General features: G+C 38.5%; 1 protein-coding gene across 9 annotated transcripts in view; it reads left to right on the top strand.

The window, feature by feature from the left end:
- The window catches only part of LOC127415705 (nuclear receptor coactivator 1-like), an 84762-nt gene extending 70781 nt beyond the window's left edge, over positions 1 to 13981 (top strand). For 8 of the 9 annotated variants that reach the window (XM_051654526.1, XM_051654532.1, XM_051654524.1 and 5 more), the window contains 9 exons: positions 454 to 642; positions 770 to 890; positions 1065 to 1260; positions 2788 to 3063; positions 3306 to 3404; positions 4207 to 4588; positions 4766 to 4940; positions 5165 to 5351; positions 6888 to 13981. In XM_051654526.1, the coding sequence (XP_051510486.1) occupies positions 454 to 642; positions 770 to 890; positions 1065 to 1260; positions 2788 to 3063; positions 3306 to 3404; positions 4207 to 4588; positions 4766 to 4940; positions 5165 to 5351; positions 6888 to 7055 (1793 nt within the window). In that variant the 3' untranslated portion in view covers positions 7056 to 13981. The remainder of the gene's footprint in view (positions 1 to 453; positions 643 to 769; positions 891 to 1064; positions 1261 to 2787; positions 3064 to 3305; positions 3405 to 4206; positions 4589 to 4765; positions 4941 to 5164; positions 5352 to 6887) is intronic. The other variant, XM_051654530.1, reaches the window with a different exon arrangement.
- Positions 13982 to 14331: the final 350 nt, after the last annotated feature.

The raw sequence follows: 14331 nt of genomic DNA, 5'->3' as shown, positions 1-14331 counted from the left end.
TCACTATGCCACCATGAGGACTTAGAGCACATTGGGAATTGGGCATTCCAAATTGGGAGAAAAAGGGGAGAAAATAAAACAAAAAATAAAAAAAAAGACTGAAGGCTTATATTTCAGTCTGTTTCTCACTCAAAGCTATCATTTGACTTCAGATGACTTGGAATATAGCGCACAAGTCGAATGAACTATGTTTGTGGTGCGTTTGCATCCTTTTTGAAGCTCAAAGACTCTTTCAAGAGCAGTCCCTATTCATTGCAATTGCATGTAAAAAAAAAAAAAAAAAAATAGACCAGTACGTTCTTCAAAATTTCTAATTTTTTCTAATAAAGAAAAACAAGTCTTTCAGGTTTCATACGAAATAAAGGTAAGTAAATGATGACAGAATTTTGGGAGATCTATCCCCTTTATATCCTCAATAACTGCTTTTCTCCAATCCTTCACCTTGCGCTTCAGCATTCCCTGATGGCTCCAACCTCATGAGTCAGTCCTCTTTCGAGTTTTGTGACCCCTCTACACCGAACACGGCTCAGGGTCAAGCCCAGGTACCGGATCTCGGGCAAACAGACCCGTTTCAGCTACCCAAGGAGAGCAGCAGTCCCTTTGCCAATCCAGTCAGCCTCAACTCTTTCAACACCAACACGGGTACTGAACTGAATGCTTCACAACTGCACTTAAAACATCACAACCTTTGAAGACATAAAGTGAAGTTTTGATTAACTATTGAAGGACAAAAGTAAGTTAACGACTGTTATTGTCTCCTTTCATTCAGGTCCGGCCAAGCTGGAGCTCTCTGATTCTCTGCAGTTCCAACCCTTGTCCCTGGTTGACCCCATGAACTTCGATAGCAGTTTGGGTAACCAGACACAGGCCCCTCTGTCCTCTCCTCAAGAGTAAGTGTTTGTGGAGGTCATAGTCATTTTCAGTGCACAGCATTATAAGAAATACACAATACTAGAAAACATATCTGAGGCACAGAAATACAGATATGCACTTTGACCCAAATTACACTTACCCACCCAATCAGTTAACCTTGTAACAGTTACTGTCCTTTCCCTCTTGATCAGAGACCGTATGTACTCTGTTGTAAGCAGGCAGTGTGTTCCATGTCCGCTGGATGAGATGCTCTGTCCGCCCACCACTCCCGAGGGCCGTAACGATGAGAAGGCCCTGCTAGAGCAGCTGGTCACTTTCTTGAGCCGCACAGACGAGAGCGACCTGGCCGAGATAGACCGAGCACTGGGCATCGACAAACTTGTTCAAGTTAGTGTTATTTACACACTGGTTAGATTGTAAACAAGTTAGTTTAAACACTCTTTTACATTTACAAGAACAACGGATGTCTCACTAATAATTGCGTACAAGTTCTCATGCAGTATTAACACCAGATTCAGAATGTTTGTTGTAACTCTCATTCTTAGTTAGTAATTAGCATAACACAAACCCATATAAGGGATTTTTTTCTGCACAACAATATATCCAGTATGTATGGCTTAAAGGAATATTCTGGGTTCAGTATTGAAAGTACATTTGTAGCATAATGTTGATTACAAAAAAAAACTATATTCTAGGTTACAGTGAGACACGTACAATGGAAGTGATTGGGACCAATCCGTAAGCGTTAAAATACTCACTGTTTCAAAAGTAGAGAAACAAGAGGTAAACAATATTCCAAAGGACTTTTTTCTGTTTGAAGCTATATACAATTTTACAACTTCATTGAATTAATTATAGGGATATTCCGGGTTCAATACGTGTGAAGCTCAATCGACAGCATTTGTGGCATAATGTTGATTACCACAAAAAATACATTTTGACTCGTCCCTATTTTCTTTAAAAAAAAAATTAAAAAAAAGAAGCAAAAATCAAGGTAAGAGTGAGGCACTTATAATGAAAGTGAATGGGGCCAATTTTTGGAGGTTTTAAAGGCAGAAATGTGAAACTTATAATTTTATAAAAGCACTTACATTAATTCTTCTGTTAAAACTCATGTATTAGTTGAGCTGTTAAGTTGTTTAAATTGTCATTTTACAGTATTTTAAGGTTTTAGGTTTTGTTGACATTACATCGTCAAGTTGTAAAATTGTCATAAAGCCATGACTTTACACAGAAAAGGTTAGTAAGCGATTTTATCACACTGAAATCATGTTAACACAGTTTGTCTTGGGGTTAAACTTGAAACAGTGAGTATTTTAACGTTCAGAAATTGGCCCCCATTCACTTCTATTGTAAGTGCCTCACTGTAACCTCGATTTTTTTTCTTTTTTTTTTTTTAAAGAAAAAGAGGGGCAAGTAAATTTTTTTTGTGTTAATCAGTATTGAGCTGTCGATTGAGCTTAACTTGTATTGAACCCGGAATATTCCTTTTATGTGCTTTTATTAAATTATTAGCTTCACATTTCTGCCTTTAAACCCGCCTAAAATTGGCCCCTTTCACTTCCATTGTAAGTGCCTCACTGTAACCTCCATTTTTTTTTTTTTTTTTTTTTAAAGAAAACAGGGACAAGTCAAAATTATTATTTTGGTAATCAACATTATGCCACAATGCTGTCGACTGAGCTTAACTTGTATTGAACCCAGAAATATTCCTTTAACACATTCCATGTTTCTAAGGCCACCAGGAATCTGTAATTTTTGCATGTGTGTGGTCTGAGTTTGTTCTAAATTTGATCCTAAATGTATAGAAACATATTGATGAATCATGATTTCAGCATGAAAATGCATTAGCACGGTTAGTGAATGAGTCTCAGTGTGTCTTAGAAACTAACTGGTTTACCGCCTTATCTACAGAGTGGATGCCTCGAACCCGTCACCCAGCCCTGTCCTCAGCCCCCAACTCCTGTGCCCATGGACCCCAAACTTCCCAGCTACCCCTCCCAGTTCCCAACCTCACCCTCACAATTCTCTGCTGAGATGGGTACGACACAGGGCATACGTTTCGGGGCCCCACGGATGGCATTTCCAGGAAACGTGGGCATAGCGGTGCGACCCGGCATGAACCGAGCTCCTGGCGTGCCCAACCAGCTGAGACTCCAGCTCCAGCAACGTCTTCAAGGCCCACAGCAGGTAGAGCTCCAGCCTTCACTTCACTGTGTAGTAATAAATGTGATCACACAACATCTAAATCCCCCTCTTGCGATTTTGTTGCTTTGTGTAACAGATCCAGTGAATGTTTTCGATTTCGCCCTTTGAAATAACATGCTGCGGAACTAACCTAGTCTTTTGTCAGCTGCAGCTGCCGAGCGAACGAGTGATTAGTTGCACTTGTTTAGTGGTGATCTATTGCTTCTATCTCCTCTCTCTGGCAGCTCCAGAACAGGCTCGCTGCCATGGGCCAGTTCCCACAGGGGGGGCACGTTGCCATGGGTATGCGTCAGGGCATGCAGCAGCCTCAGATGCCCTCTCAGGTCAGTGACACATGCAACAAGCTGACTTATTCGAAGGAGTGTTAATATTTGCTCAGCAATTTGATTTGACAACGATTTGTTTTGATTGCAGTTCTTTAACATAGATCAGAATTTTGGTCCCAGTTTGGTTTGATTTATAGTTACAGTACGATCAAAATTATGCTGAACTATCAAACTATCATTTGACATGTTTATTTATTTATATTATTTTATTTATATTTACCTTTTATGGTATGGGGAGAAGGGGGCTTGTTGCTGTTTTCATTTGCAAATGTACTGCATGCAAATATAAAAGAAAAAAGAAAAAGAAAAGGAAACAACAATTGATCCTAAATAAAAATATGCTGAAGACCTCTCCAGAAATATATTGGGGCTCTGGATTTGGTAGCTTTTTAGATATTGTTTGGTAATGTTATTAGATTACAGTATATTTAGATAAGAAATAAACGTGTAATTATAATGAAGTATTAAATTCCCCCTATTTATATATTATTATATTATATTATGGAGAGGGTAGTATGAGATGGTGATTGTGATTTGTTTTGACTGTGCTTAATATACCATTTACTGTATATTTACATATTACTATGTATATAGTACTGCATAAAAAATTAAACATCAATTGATTACTAAAAAAATACACTGAAGACACAACTGAATCTGGATTTAGAAATTGATTTTGGTTAAGAAATGAAAGCGTAATTATAATCAATTAACTAATGTATTGAATTTTAATTTGTCAAATTGATGCATTGTGAGTGTGTGACTGAGACTGATTGCAGGCCTCGTTTCTTTTCCACAGCCTCCGCTCAATGCTCAAATGATGGCCCAGCGGCAGCGGGAGCTGTACAGTTTCCAGCACCGCCAGCGGCAGCTTCTGCAGCAGAAGGTTATGCTGATGAGGCAAGGGTTGAACACTATGGGAGCTCAGCGAGTTCCTAAGGGCCCCCAGCAGCAACAGCAGCAGCAGTTTAGCTATCCTCCAGGCTACAACGCCGTGCCTGGGAACACCCCTACCTCCCCGAGCCATTTTAACCCCATGGGAGGAGGACCTCTGGACCCTAAACTGTCTGCCAGGGGGGGCATGGGAAACCAAGGCATTATGGGAGGCATTCAAGGGCAATTTGGGGAGCCTGTGAACACTCCTGTTCAGCAGGGGCTTTTCCAGCAATTTGGGGGGCCTGGTATGTCTCATATGCTTAATGGGATTAGCACAAGAATACTACTAATTAATCATCATAGCTTCACTCATCTGTCATGGTGTCTAATAGAGATGTCCAGTTTCTAAATTTCCTTACAGGCATCATCCGAAAAATCAAAACCACTAATTGGTGACCTGACCTAAAGCATTTCTCTTACAGGCATGATCCAGCAAGGAGATCCATCCTTTGCTCCTGAGCTTAGTCCAACCAGCCCCCTACTTTCACCACAGAACTCCACCTCCCAGAGTCCTCTGCTCCAGCAAGCGCAACCTCCACCTGGTTATCAGTCTCCCGACATGAAGAACTGGCAGCAAGGGACCATAGGCAACAACAGGTAGGGTGTGTGATGTTCCAAATGAGGTTGGTAGATCCGATCCAGTGTTAAAAAACTGTTAATTCCTAAATTGAAGAAAAAAACTTCAGTTTACGGATGTGACAAATGAGGTCACCTAAGTGTATGCAAATCAGATTTCTGGCCATTTTGTCTCACTTTTTCTATGTACATCTTTATTTAGACCATATCAATAGCAATTACTAATAATTTGTTGTCTGTATCAGTATGTATAACCAGGCAGGTCAACCTGCCTCTCAGAGCTTTGGGCAGCAAGGTGTGTATAACAACATGAGTATCACCGTGTCAATGGCTGGGGGATCAGGAGCGGTGGGCTCTCTACCTCCCATAGGAGCAACTGTCGGCATGGGCAACAACAACCTTGGCAACGTCACTTCAATGTGTAATGATCAGGTAAGATGATCACAATTTACAGCATTTGTGACATATTGTTGATTACCAAAAAATTTAATTCGACTGGTCCCTCCTTTTCTTTAAAAAAAGCAAAAATCGAGGTTATAGCGAGGCACTTACAATGGAAGTGAATGAGCGATGATTTTTGGAGGGTTTAAAAGCAGAAATGTGAAGCTTATAATTTTATAAAAATTAACTAACGTTAATTCTTCTGTTAAAACTCGTATTACTTGAGCTGTAAAGTTGTTTAAATCATTTTTACAGTCATTTTAGGATTTTACGTTTTGTTATCGTTACATTGTGTATGTAGATATAAATGTATGCAGATGTAAACGTAAAATTGGATATAACTTTACCCAGAAAAGGTTAGTAAGTGATTTTATCACACTAAAATCATGTTTACATGCATATTGTTTGTCTTGTGGCTCTACTTTTGAAACTGAGTATTTTAACAAGAAAATAGACCCCATTCACTTTCATTGTAAGTGCCTCACTGTAACCTCGATTTTTGCTTGTTTTAAAGAAAAGGGGGGACGAGTCAAAATTTATTTTTGTGGTAATCAATATTATTTTACAAATGCTGGCGATTGAGCTTAACTTGTATTGAAGCCGGTACATTCCTTTAATGCGTAGGATAATAAAAATAAAAAAACTCATGACACTCCAAACCCATTTTACTTTCTTTATTGCATGAAACCAAATAGCAGATTGTTCATGCTTCTCTTTTCCATATGAAAGTTAATGGTGACCACAGTTTTCTCTGGTCCCCATCTACTTAAATTGTGTGGAAAAGAGCAGCTTGGACATTCTGATAGATATTTCCTTTTTTTTTTTTGTTCAATGCAATAAAGAGAGTAATTTAGGTTTAGAACTCATGAGGATGAGTAAATGGTGACAGAATAAAACATTTTTGGTTAACCATCCTTTTAAAGGAATGTTCCTGCTTCAATACAAGTTGAGCTCAATCAGTAGCATTGTGGCATAAAAAGAGAAAAAGAAAAAGATAGGTTACAGTGAGGGACTTAGGCCAATCCCTAAACGTTAAAATACTCACCGTTTCAAAAGTATAGCCAAAAAATGGAAACAATATATGTGTGTTAAGATGATTTTAGTGTTATATAATTGCTTACTAATCATTTCTGTGTTGTTGCATCCAATTTTACAACTTTGTTGCCGTGACGATGTAACGACATAAACCCTTAAACACTTTAATGATCATAAAACGATGATTTAAACAACTTTTTGTTTTATACCCTCCAAAAAGTGTCCCCATTTACATCAGTTGTAAGTGCCTCACTGTGACCTCGATTGTTACTTTTTTTTAAGAAAAGGAGGGACGAGTTGAAATGAAGTTTTGTGGAAATGAGCATTATGCTACAAATGCTGTCGATTGAGCTTAACTTGTATTGAACCCAAAATATTCCTTAAAGTAAACATACTGCAGAGTATCAAGGCTTTTTTTTTTTTTTCTTGTCTCTGAGGAATACTTCATGTCAAGCTTAATGTGTGCATCATTTTGCTTTTCGCATTTTTCAGGTACAGCAGGTTCAGGTGTTTGCTGATGTCCAATGCACGGTAAACCTGGTGGGCAGCGACTCCTACCTGAACCAGTCAGGGCCCATAGGATCCCAAAAGGGCCCGAGTGGGACCCCCACGGCCCAGTCTCAGCAGAAGAGTCTCCTCCAGCAGCTCTTGACCGAGTGAGCCGCCTAACACCTGCCAGAGGACTGTCTCCACATGTAGAGATTTTTAATTCTTCACCTTTGGTTTCTATACAGTATATCTGTCTACAGGGCCGGTGTCTGGGGCCCAGGCTCTTGAGGTTTCATAGCCGTTCGACTAAGTGCTCATTCCTGGTCACCTTTTTAAAGTCTGCTTCCTGAATGGAGAAAAGATCACGTTCCAAGAATTTGCAAAGTCTGTAAAAGGACCTGCTGCTTTTTCAGTCGGCTAAATGTCCTATCAAGTCAACCCAGCAGTGCAGTGCTTCTTGGAGAGCAGCGCAGCAGCTGAGCTCGGATTGGTCCGATTGGAAACTGGGGCAGGCTGTTGCCATGGTGTGTGCTATATTCACGGTATCGCTCAGTTTCAGCTGGATCTGTGACTGATAGGCTCTCCTCAGCAGTGCCTGATGGTGGGAGATATTTCCCGCCTCTTTATTTGTTAGTCTGTTTTGTTTTGTTTTGTTTTTTTATTTTTGTCTGGTTTTGTGTTCAGAACAAGCATAGCCAGGATGGGAGACTGCTCTGTAGCACATATTTGTCTGTCCTGGCAAGACTGTTTTGAAACGGCAGGCTTTTTTTTTTCTTAAATGTCCTACACATTCCCCCCCCCCAACACCCCCCCAGCAGCTGTGAATACGAGCCACATAGGGTCAACTCAGCCTATCAGTGTTGTTTTGCGGCGATGTGTTGTGCAGGTTGGTATTATATTGTACAGCACAAACGGACAAATTTGGGACAAGCTCATACTTTGTATTTTGCTTTCAAACAAAACATCATCAAATTTCAACGGGCAACTCACATTTTGAATATATCAACATCATGGGTTTCAAAACAAGTTCTCTTTTTTAATAGCTTCGAGAAACTGTCAGTTTTTTATTTAAAAAATTAATTTTTATCCCGGGGGGTATTGCGTGCTCTCGGCTCATTTATCAAGGTCAGAGAGACTCGGATTTGGATTTTTATGATTGAAATTGGTTATCGAAATATGCTTTGAACATCCCAGTAAATGTTACAAACCTTCTGTTGCATTGTACACGGATGCGAACATGTAGATTGTACATTGATTTTCGTAATTCAGTTTCAAGGATGCTCTTGAAAACCACAGGTGCTTTCTCCCGTATCTGGAGGAGCGAGGTGTTGTTGCAACATTCGCACCGTCAGCTGCATTCTCCAGCTCTTAGACTGCTCATTTGACTACTGTTGCCCAGTCAGACACTGTTCATCAGCATTATATCCTTTGTTCATTTACCTACTAGTCATCCCCTAATTTGAGTCATAAAAACACAATCTCATCTCTTTGAACCTAAAGGAATCTGATAACATGCAATAACCTAACATGAAGTTAAAACAAAATTAGTTTTCCTTAACGTGAAACGTACTAACAAAATCAAAATCGAATAATTTTTTAAGACTTATCTAAGGTATCAGAATGACAAGCCCGTAAAAAAAGATTTTGGAAAAGGCATCACGGATGTTACTGTGGTCGAAATTGATGTCTCACTGTGTGAGTACGAGGTATTTCACAAATCGTACAACATAATCAAAATTGTTTGGGCACTGGAAAAGTGTTGCATGCATGACCGTTTCTCTCCTCTCATGTATTTTCATTCTCCTTTAACAGTGTTCTTTCCTTTATGACTCATTTTGTGGAGTTTAAGTGGCATGTCTTTGTGCGTGTTCTCTATATACAAAGAATGGCTCTTTTTCTCCAATGCTGCACCAGCTTACACTGTCCTTGCGAAGAAAAAAAAACAATGTAAAGTTTTGTAAAGCAGATCCTCATTCATCAATGAAATTCAGCCGGCAGTATGTACTGTTGAAATTGAGCCACTTTTTGGTGTGTGTGTGTATATATATATATATATATATGTATGTATGTATGTATGTATGTGTATATATATATATATATATATATATGTGTATATGTGTGTGTGTGTGTGTGTGTGTGTTCATAGGCATTACAAAAAGCAATTATTTAAATGACATTAAATGTTTTCAGTCTGTTTTTCACGTTTTTGGCTCAACTAAAGAACAGTGACATTGTAACATTAATTTCTGCCCGCCACTTCGGGGAACAGGCATTCCTGTATAGTAAAATGGTTGGCTTTTAAAAAACTTTTTATGCAGTGGATCAGATTCATTTATTTTTTGTCCATTTTAAATTAACCCTACCTGTCCTCATTTCCGAGTTTCTGTTTATGCCAAATATACCAAACTAGCAAACAGCGCCTATTATTAATGGGTTGTTTATATTCTGTTTTTATTTTTGTTCTCGGTTATTACAGCTCTCACAGTTAGAACACAACATCGAGGTACAGTAGAACGATTCAGAACCTGGTTTATCAAAGTATTGTGTATATAACAGATAAATGTGAATATGTATCTGTTCAGAATCAACAAAATGTAGTGCTCCGAGTTTGTGGTAATAACTACTTGCTTCCATTTTTTTTTCTTTATTTCTTTTTTGAGATGTGTATGGCTGTCTGAATGTGTGTACGTGTGTGATTAATACTGTATATCTGGTGTTTAAAATGGAAACAAATGTCCTGATATGATTTGATTTCTTTCTTTTTTTGAATACCTACACCTTTTCCTGTGGGTGTTGAGATTGCTCTATATGTGAGAATGGTTTAGCGACTGCTGAATGTGACTTTGCTGAGGGAGAAGCAGCATGGACTGGCTTTTGTACGGGTTAATTAAAAAAAAAAAGGCCATATTATTTAATTTCTCTGTTGTCAAAGTTTAAACAGCTCTGACAAAGTGGAACCTTGGTTTGAGAACAGTACTGGGTTGTTGTGGTGGGGTTTCGTCAACTGCCTGATGTGGTTTTGCCATGTGTTAAACACTCTTTAAGATGAGAACAAAATAATGACCAAAGCTTCAAGATACTAAAAGATTCATATCATATGCAAGGTTCATGCAATTGGACAAATGTAGCATTCAGTTTTTCCTGAATAGGCATCCCATAACCTGTTTGTCATGTTTCCAACACTACCGTGTCATTTGTTCTTGGAGTTTTTATTGAATTTCTATTGTTTTGTACATTATTCCCCTAGCTAGTTAAAAGTGGTTGAATTATCTGATTACTTTAGTAACAATTTCTATATAGAGAACACTTAAGGCCAAAGTGTACTTCGGTTTCCTGTGTGACGGTATGTCTGGTGCACAATTCGCTTTCCGCAAATTTCGGCATTAGCACAGTACACGCGGCCTGTGTGCAGCTTAGTTTTTGAAGGCCAAAGTATATTTCGGTAGTCCTTGTTGCTGATCGTTCCCAACACAGTCTGCACGGACCGTCCTCATGCAGCCCAGATTTTCTTGACACGCAGACAATCCTCATTTGTGCACATCGTTGGCGCATGCGCCTGCCGTTAACTGTTCTAAAGGGCCAGTCACACTACACTTCGTGCTCCATTCACTCCCATTTAAACACGGGAGACTGGAAACGCAACCTCATGTGAAAACATTTCATACTACACTGCATATTGAAAGAAAGTTTCAAGATCCAATCCGGAACGCAGAAAAACAAAGTATACCCGGGCCTTTAGGGCACTTACACACTAGAGTTTAGGTTGCATCAGATAACGCTGCGAATGCATTGATTTCAATGGGGATGGTGCGTCGGAAGGACGAAGAGGGAAAACGCAAGGATTCGTGATAGTAACGCTCCATCATATGACCAGAAGTCAAAAGTATTTCAGGTTTTGGTGCAACCCACTCTGACATAGGCATGTGTTGACCAGAGAGAATCTCTGAAAGGTGGGACTAGTTGCTCTGTGAAACAAAAAAAAACATGCCAGACAAATTCATACATGTGGTTTGTTCATTCCCTGTCTTTTATTGTTTTCTCTGCCAGGTTAAAAAGATAGTAATTTTAGAGAGAGAGCCATGAGAAATGTTTCGATGTTTACTGGTACATTGTCAAAAAGTTATATATTAGATAGCCATCTCTTTTGCCAAACGACGCTTGTTTTCAAACTAAACCACCTCCTCCAACTACACACCTTCCAAACGGACCTGCTTGCGCATCGCAACCAAAAGAGTATACTTGGGAAGGCTGACACTGCATTTCAACTGGTGTGGAAGAAATCCACTCAAAGCTGCTCACAACATTAGAGAACTGCTTGCTCCGTGCCGCTGTCAATCCCACAATCCACCTCGCAAGCGTGGTGCTCGACTTCCATATGAATGAATTGATTGGCCACTCAGCTTCGCTCACAGCGTGCCAGTGGAAACGTACGATGAGCGCTCGATCGTATGCGTCACGGAATGGCACGTAGAAAAACGATGTATACCCTAGCCTTTAGTAGTGAATTATCTTGGATCTTCTCCTATTGCTACTACTTTACCAAACATGCAAATGCCTCATTGGGTGGAAATCTAGTCATTGTTTTCAGGAAGAAAAATATCTAACAGCTAGCTATGCACCTTAAAAGGTTAAATTAAAAGCATTTGTTTTTTTGTTTAAAAACAACAACACAACTAAAACGATTACGTTGACTGCAGTATTCTATACCAGAACAAGCAATGCATGCTAACAATTTTCTCCTGTTTTTCCTCTCTCTTTTTGTTTACTCAAGGATATACATAATTTGTAGTTCAGAACAAGTGGTTTTGAGCTACTCGGGCTAAAGAAATCATACTGATGATGATGATGCAACTATAAATAGATATTTGACTTTATTTAGCTGGATTCTTTATACCAAATTTGAGGTGCCTCTTGTACATATTTTCTGCATAGAGGACTGCCCTCACCGTTTGATGAACGCTTTCTTATTTGTGAGAATTTTCGTATACTGACCTTTGTAAGACTTTTGCTGTATTTTACACAAATTTTTTTACTAAAACCTAAATGTACCAGGAACTTGCAAGGAATACAATCTAGTTTTGCACTTTATACGTGAATTACGAGGAAAGAGGCCATTATTAAGTACCACGTAAAAAATCAGAAAGTAGTCACACTCGAAAAATAAAAAGACATACCCCCTGAATGTATTTTACAGAGTGAAATGTCATTTCGCTTTCTAAAGTAATTTTCAAATGTCTCAGGTTCTCACGGAAGAACTTGGCTGATTGGTTACAATTAAAAGATCAGGGTAGCTCGAGCCTTTGCTAAGGGTGTTTTTCTGCTGCAGAACCATAGATCTAACTATGCCTAAATATCTTCTTCAGGAACTCCACCTCCCCTTACCCCGTTCTTTTAGCCAGTACACTCATGTTCAGACCTCCTGGTGTTACCTTTTCAAGACATTCCTCATTTAACTCTGCTTTCAGCTCATTGCCATCTGCGTTCCACTGTATTGTATGTAGGCTTTGAGAATCGTTGCAGGCCACTCAGTGCCAAGTGCTAATAACCATTTATGCAGACTCGTACAATCTGCGTTACATGTCATATTGTGAATCCAACTTATCGACCACCACACACTCTCCTTGTCATTCAGATGTCATCTCTATATGGTATCATCTATAGTAGCTACTGTTTACCTGAGATTTTCGCATATTGTAAGTGCTGCCTTATTAATAGATATTGGTTGTATTGGTGAAGGGAAGTCATGTGTTTGTAACTCCACTAAAACCAGGTCTTGTTCCTCCGAGGCAAGGTTCCACTTTTCACCTGTAAAATTAATATAAATAAACAAATATATATAGATATATACTTTTTACTCATTTTGTCCAGTTTTGTATAATACTTGTGAAACTTTTTTCTCTGTAGAGGTATCATTGCAGCTGTGTGGGACATTATGAATGAAGATGTATCTAGGAGACTTCTGCATGTTTTGTCATGTTTTTGTTTCGTTTGTTTTCTCTATATCCAGGTTTGTCTGGAGAAACCTACCTTTCTTAGGACGTTGTAGACAATCAGTCACATGCTGGGTCCAGCACCTGCGGGGATTGTCCTGCAGGCTGCAAAACTGTGTTTCGCATCTACTGAATCAGTCTTATTTTTCTTGTCCATTTCATGGAATTATGTGGCTGCTCAAGCTGAGATTTGAAGTTTACACACATACATTACACGCATACATGCATACACACATGTACACACAGACAAACAAGAAAAATTCATGGACACCTCGTGCATATGGCCCTTTGTTGCTTTTCCAAGGTGAAGATACATACCTTGAAGGAAGTAATGCTTTGACTAACAGATCTCTATAACATCCATGAATGTGAGAATGCAACACATTGCAATAAAGCACCATGTAAAAAAGGACTGCCAGTGCCATGTTTATCTATGTCTGCAAACTCTGAACTTACTGACCTTCACAAATCCAGTCCAGAATAACTAAAATCAGGAACACTTTACAATAAGGTTGAAGTCTTGTGGCTATACTTTTGAAATGGTGAGTATTTTAACGTGTACGTGTTGGGCCCATTCACTTCCATTATAAATTGCATTAAGCCTGGTCATTTTAAGTACCTCACTGTAACCTTGATCTTTTTTTTTTTCTTTTTTTTTAAAGACAAGAAGGGGTGAGTAAAAATTAAGTGTTTGTAGTTATCAGCATTATGCCACAAATGCTTTCGGTTGAGCTTAACTTGTGTTGAACCTGGAATAATCCTTTGAAATGATCTAATAATGAACAATACTTATTCAGCATTTATTAATCTTGTTTAATGTTAATTTCTACATTTTTTTTTTACATTAAAAGTTGTATATGTTAACATTAGTTAATACATTAGGAACCAACATGAACAATAATATTTTGTTAAATTAAACTGAGAATAATAAATGCTGTAAAACAAACAAAACAAAAAATATTGTTCATTTTCAGTGAGTTGATGCATAAAGCTTTTTGTAAAGTGTTACCCAGAAATCTGATAATCAGTCTCTGATTTTAAATTAAATTGTATATATTATGAAAGCTCTCCCAGTGCTTGTGGGACAGAATAAACAGTGTTCTAATAGATTTGGTATTCTTTCCAACACTTGATGCAATATTGCCCATATGATTCAGAATATTCAATATTTAGAATATAGAGAAGAGACGCCCTCTAGTGGTTGTTTGACGACGTCTCCTGACTGTATTGAAGATATTTTAACACTAGATCTTAAAATTGTGATTCTATGTTTTGTTTTCAACTTTAATCAACCAATTCTTGGTGTACTTGGGCTATTATAAAAGTATTTTTGGGTGAGTTTTCGCATATTATTTTCACATGTTTGAGGCAAAATTGTAGGTTTTCCAAACGTTTGAGTAAATTAGTGCACTCTAATGCATGGTTCAAAGTATTTGGGTCATCAACACAACATGTCA

This window comes from Myxocyprinus asiaticus, chromosome 25 (genome assembly GCF_019703515.2).
Source record: "Myxocyprinus asiaticus isolate MX2 ecotype Aquarium Trade chromosome 25, UBuf_Myxa_2, whole genome shotgun sequence".
Lineage (NCBI taxonomy): Eukaryota > Metazoa > Chordata > Actinopteri > Cypriniformes > Catostomidae > Myxocyprinus > Myxocyprinus asiaticus.
The sequence above is the reverse complement of the archived record's forward strand: the minus strand, read 5'-3'. Positions and strand labels throughout refer to the sequence as shown.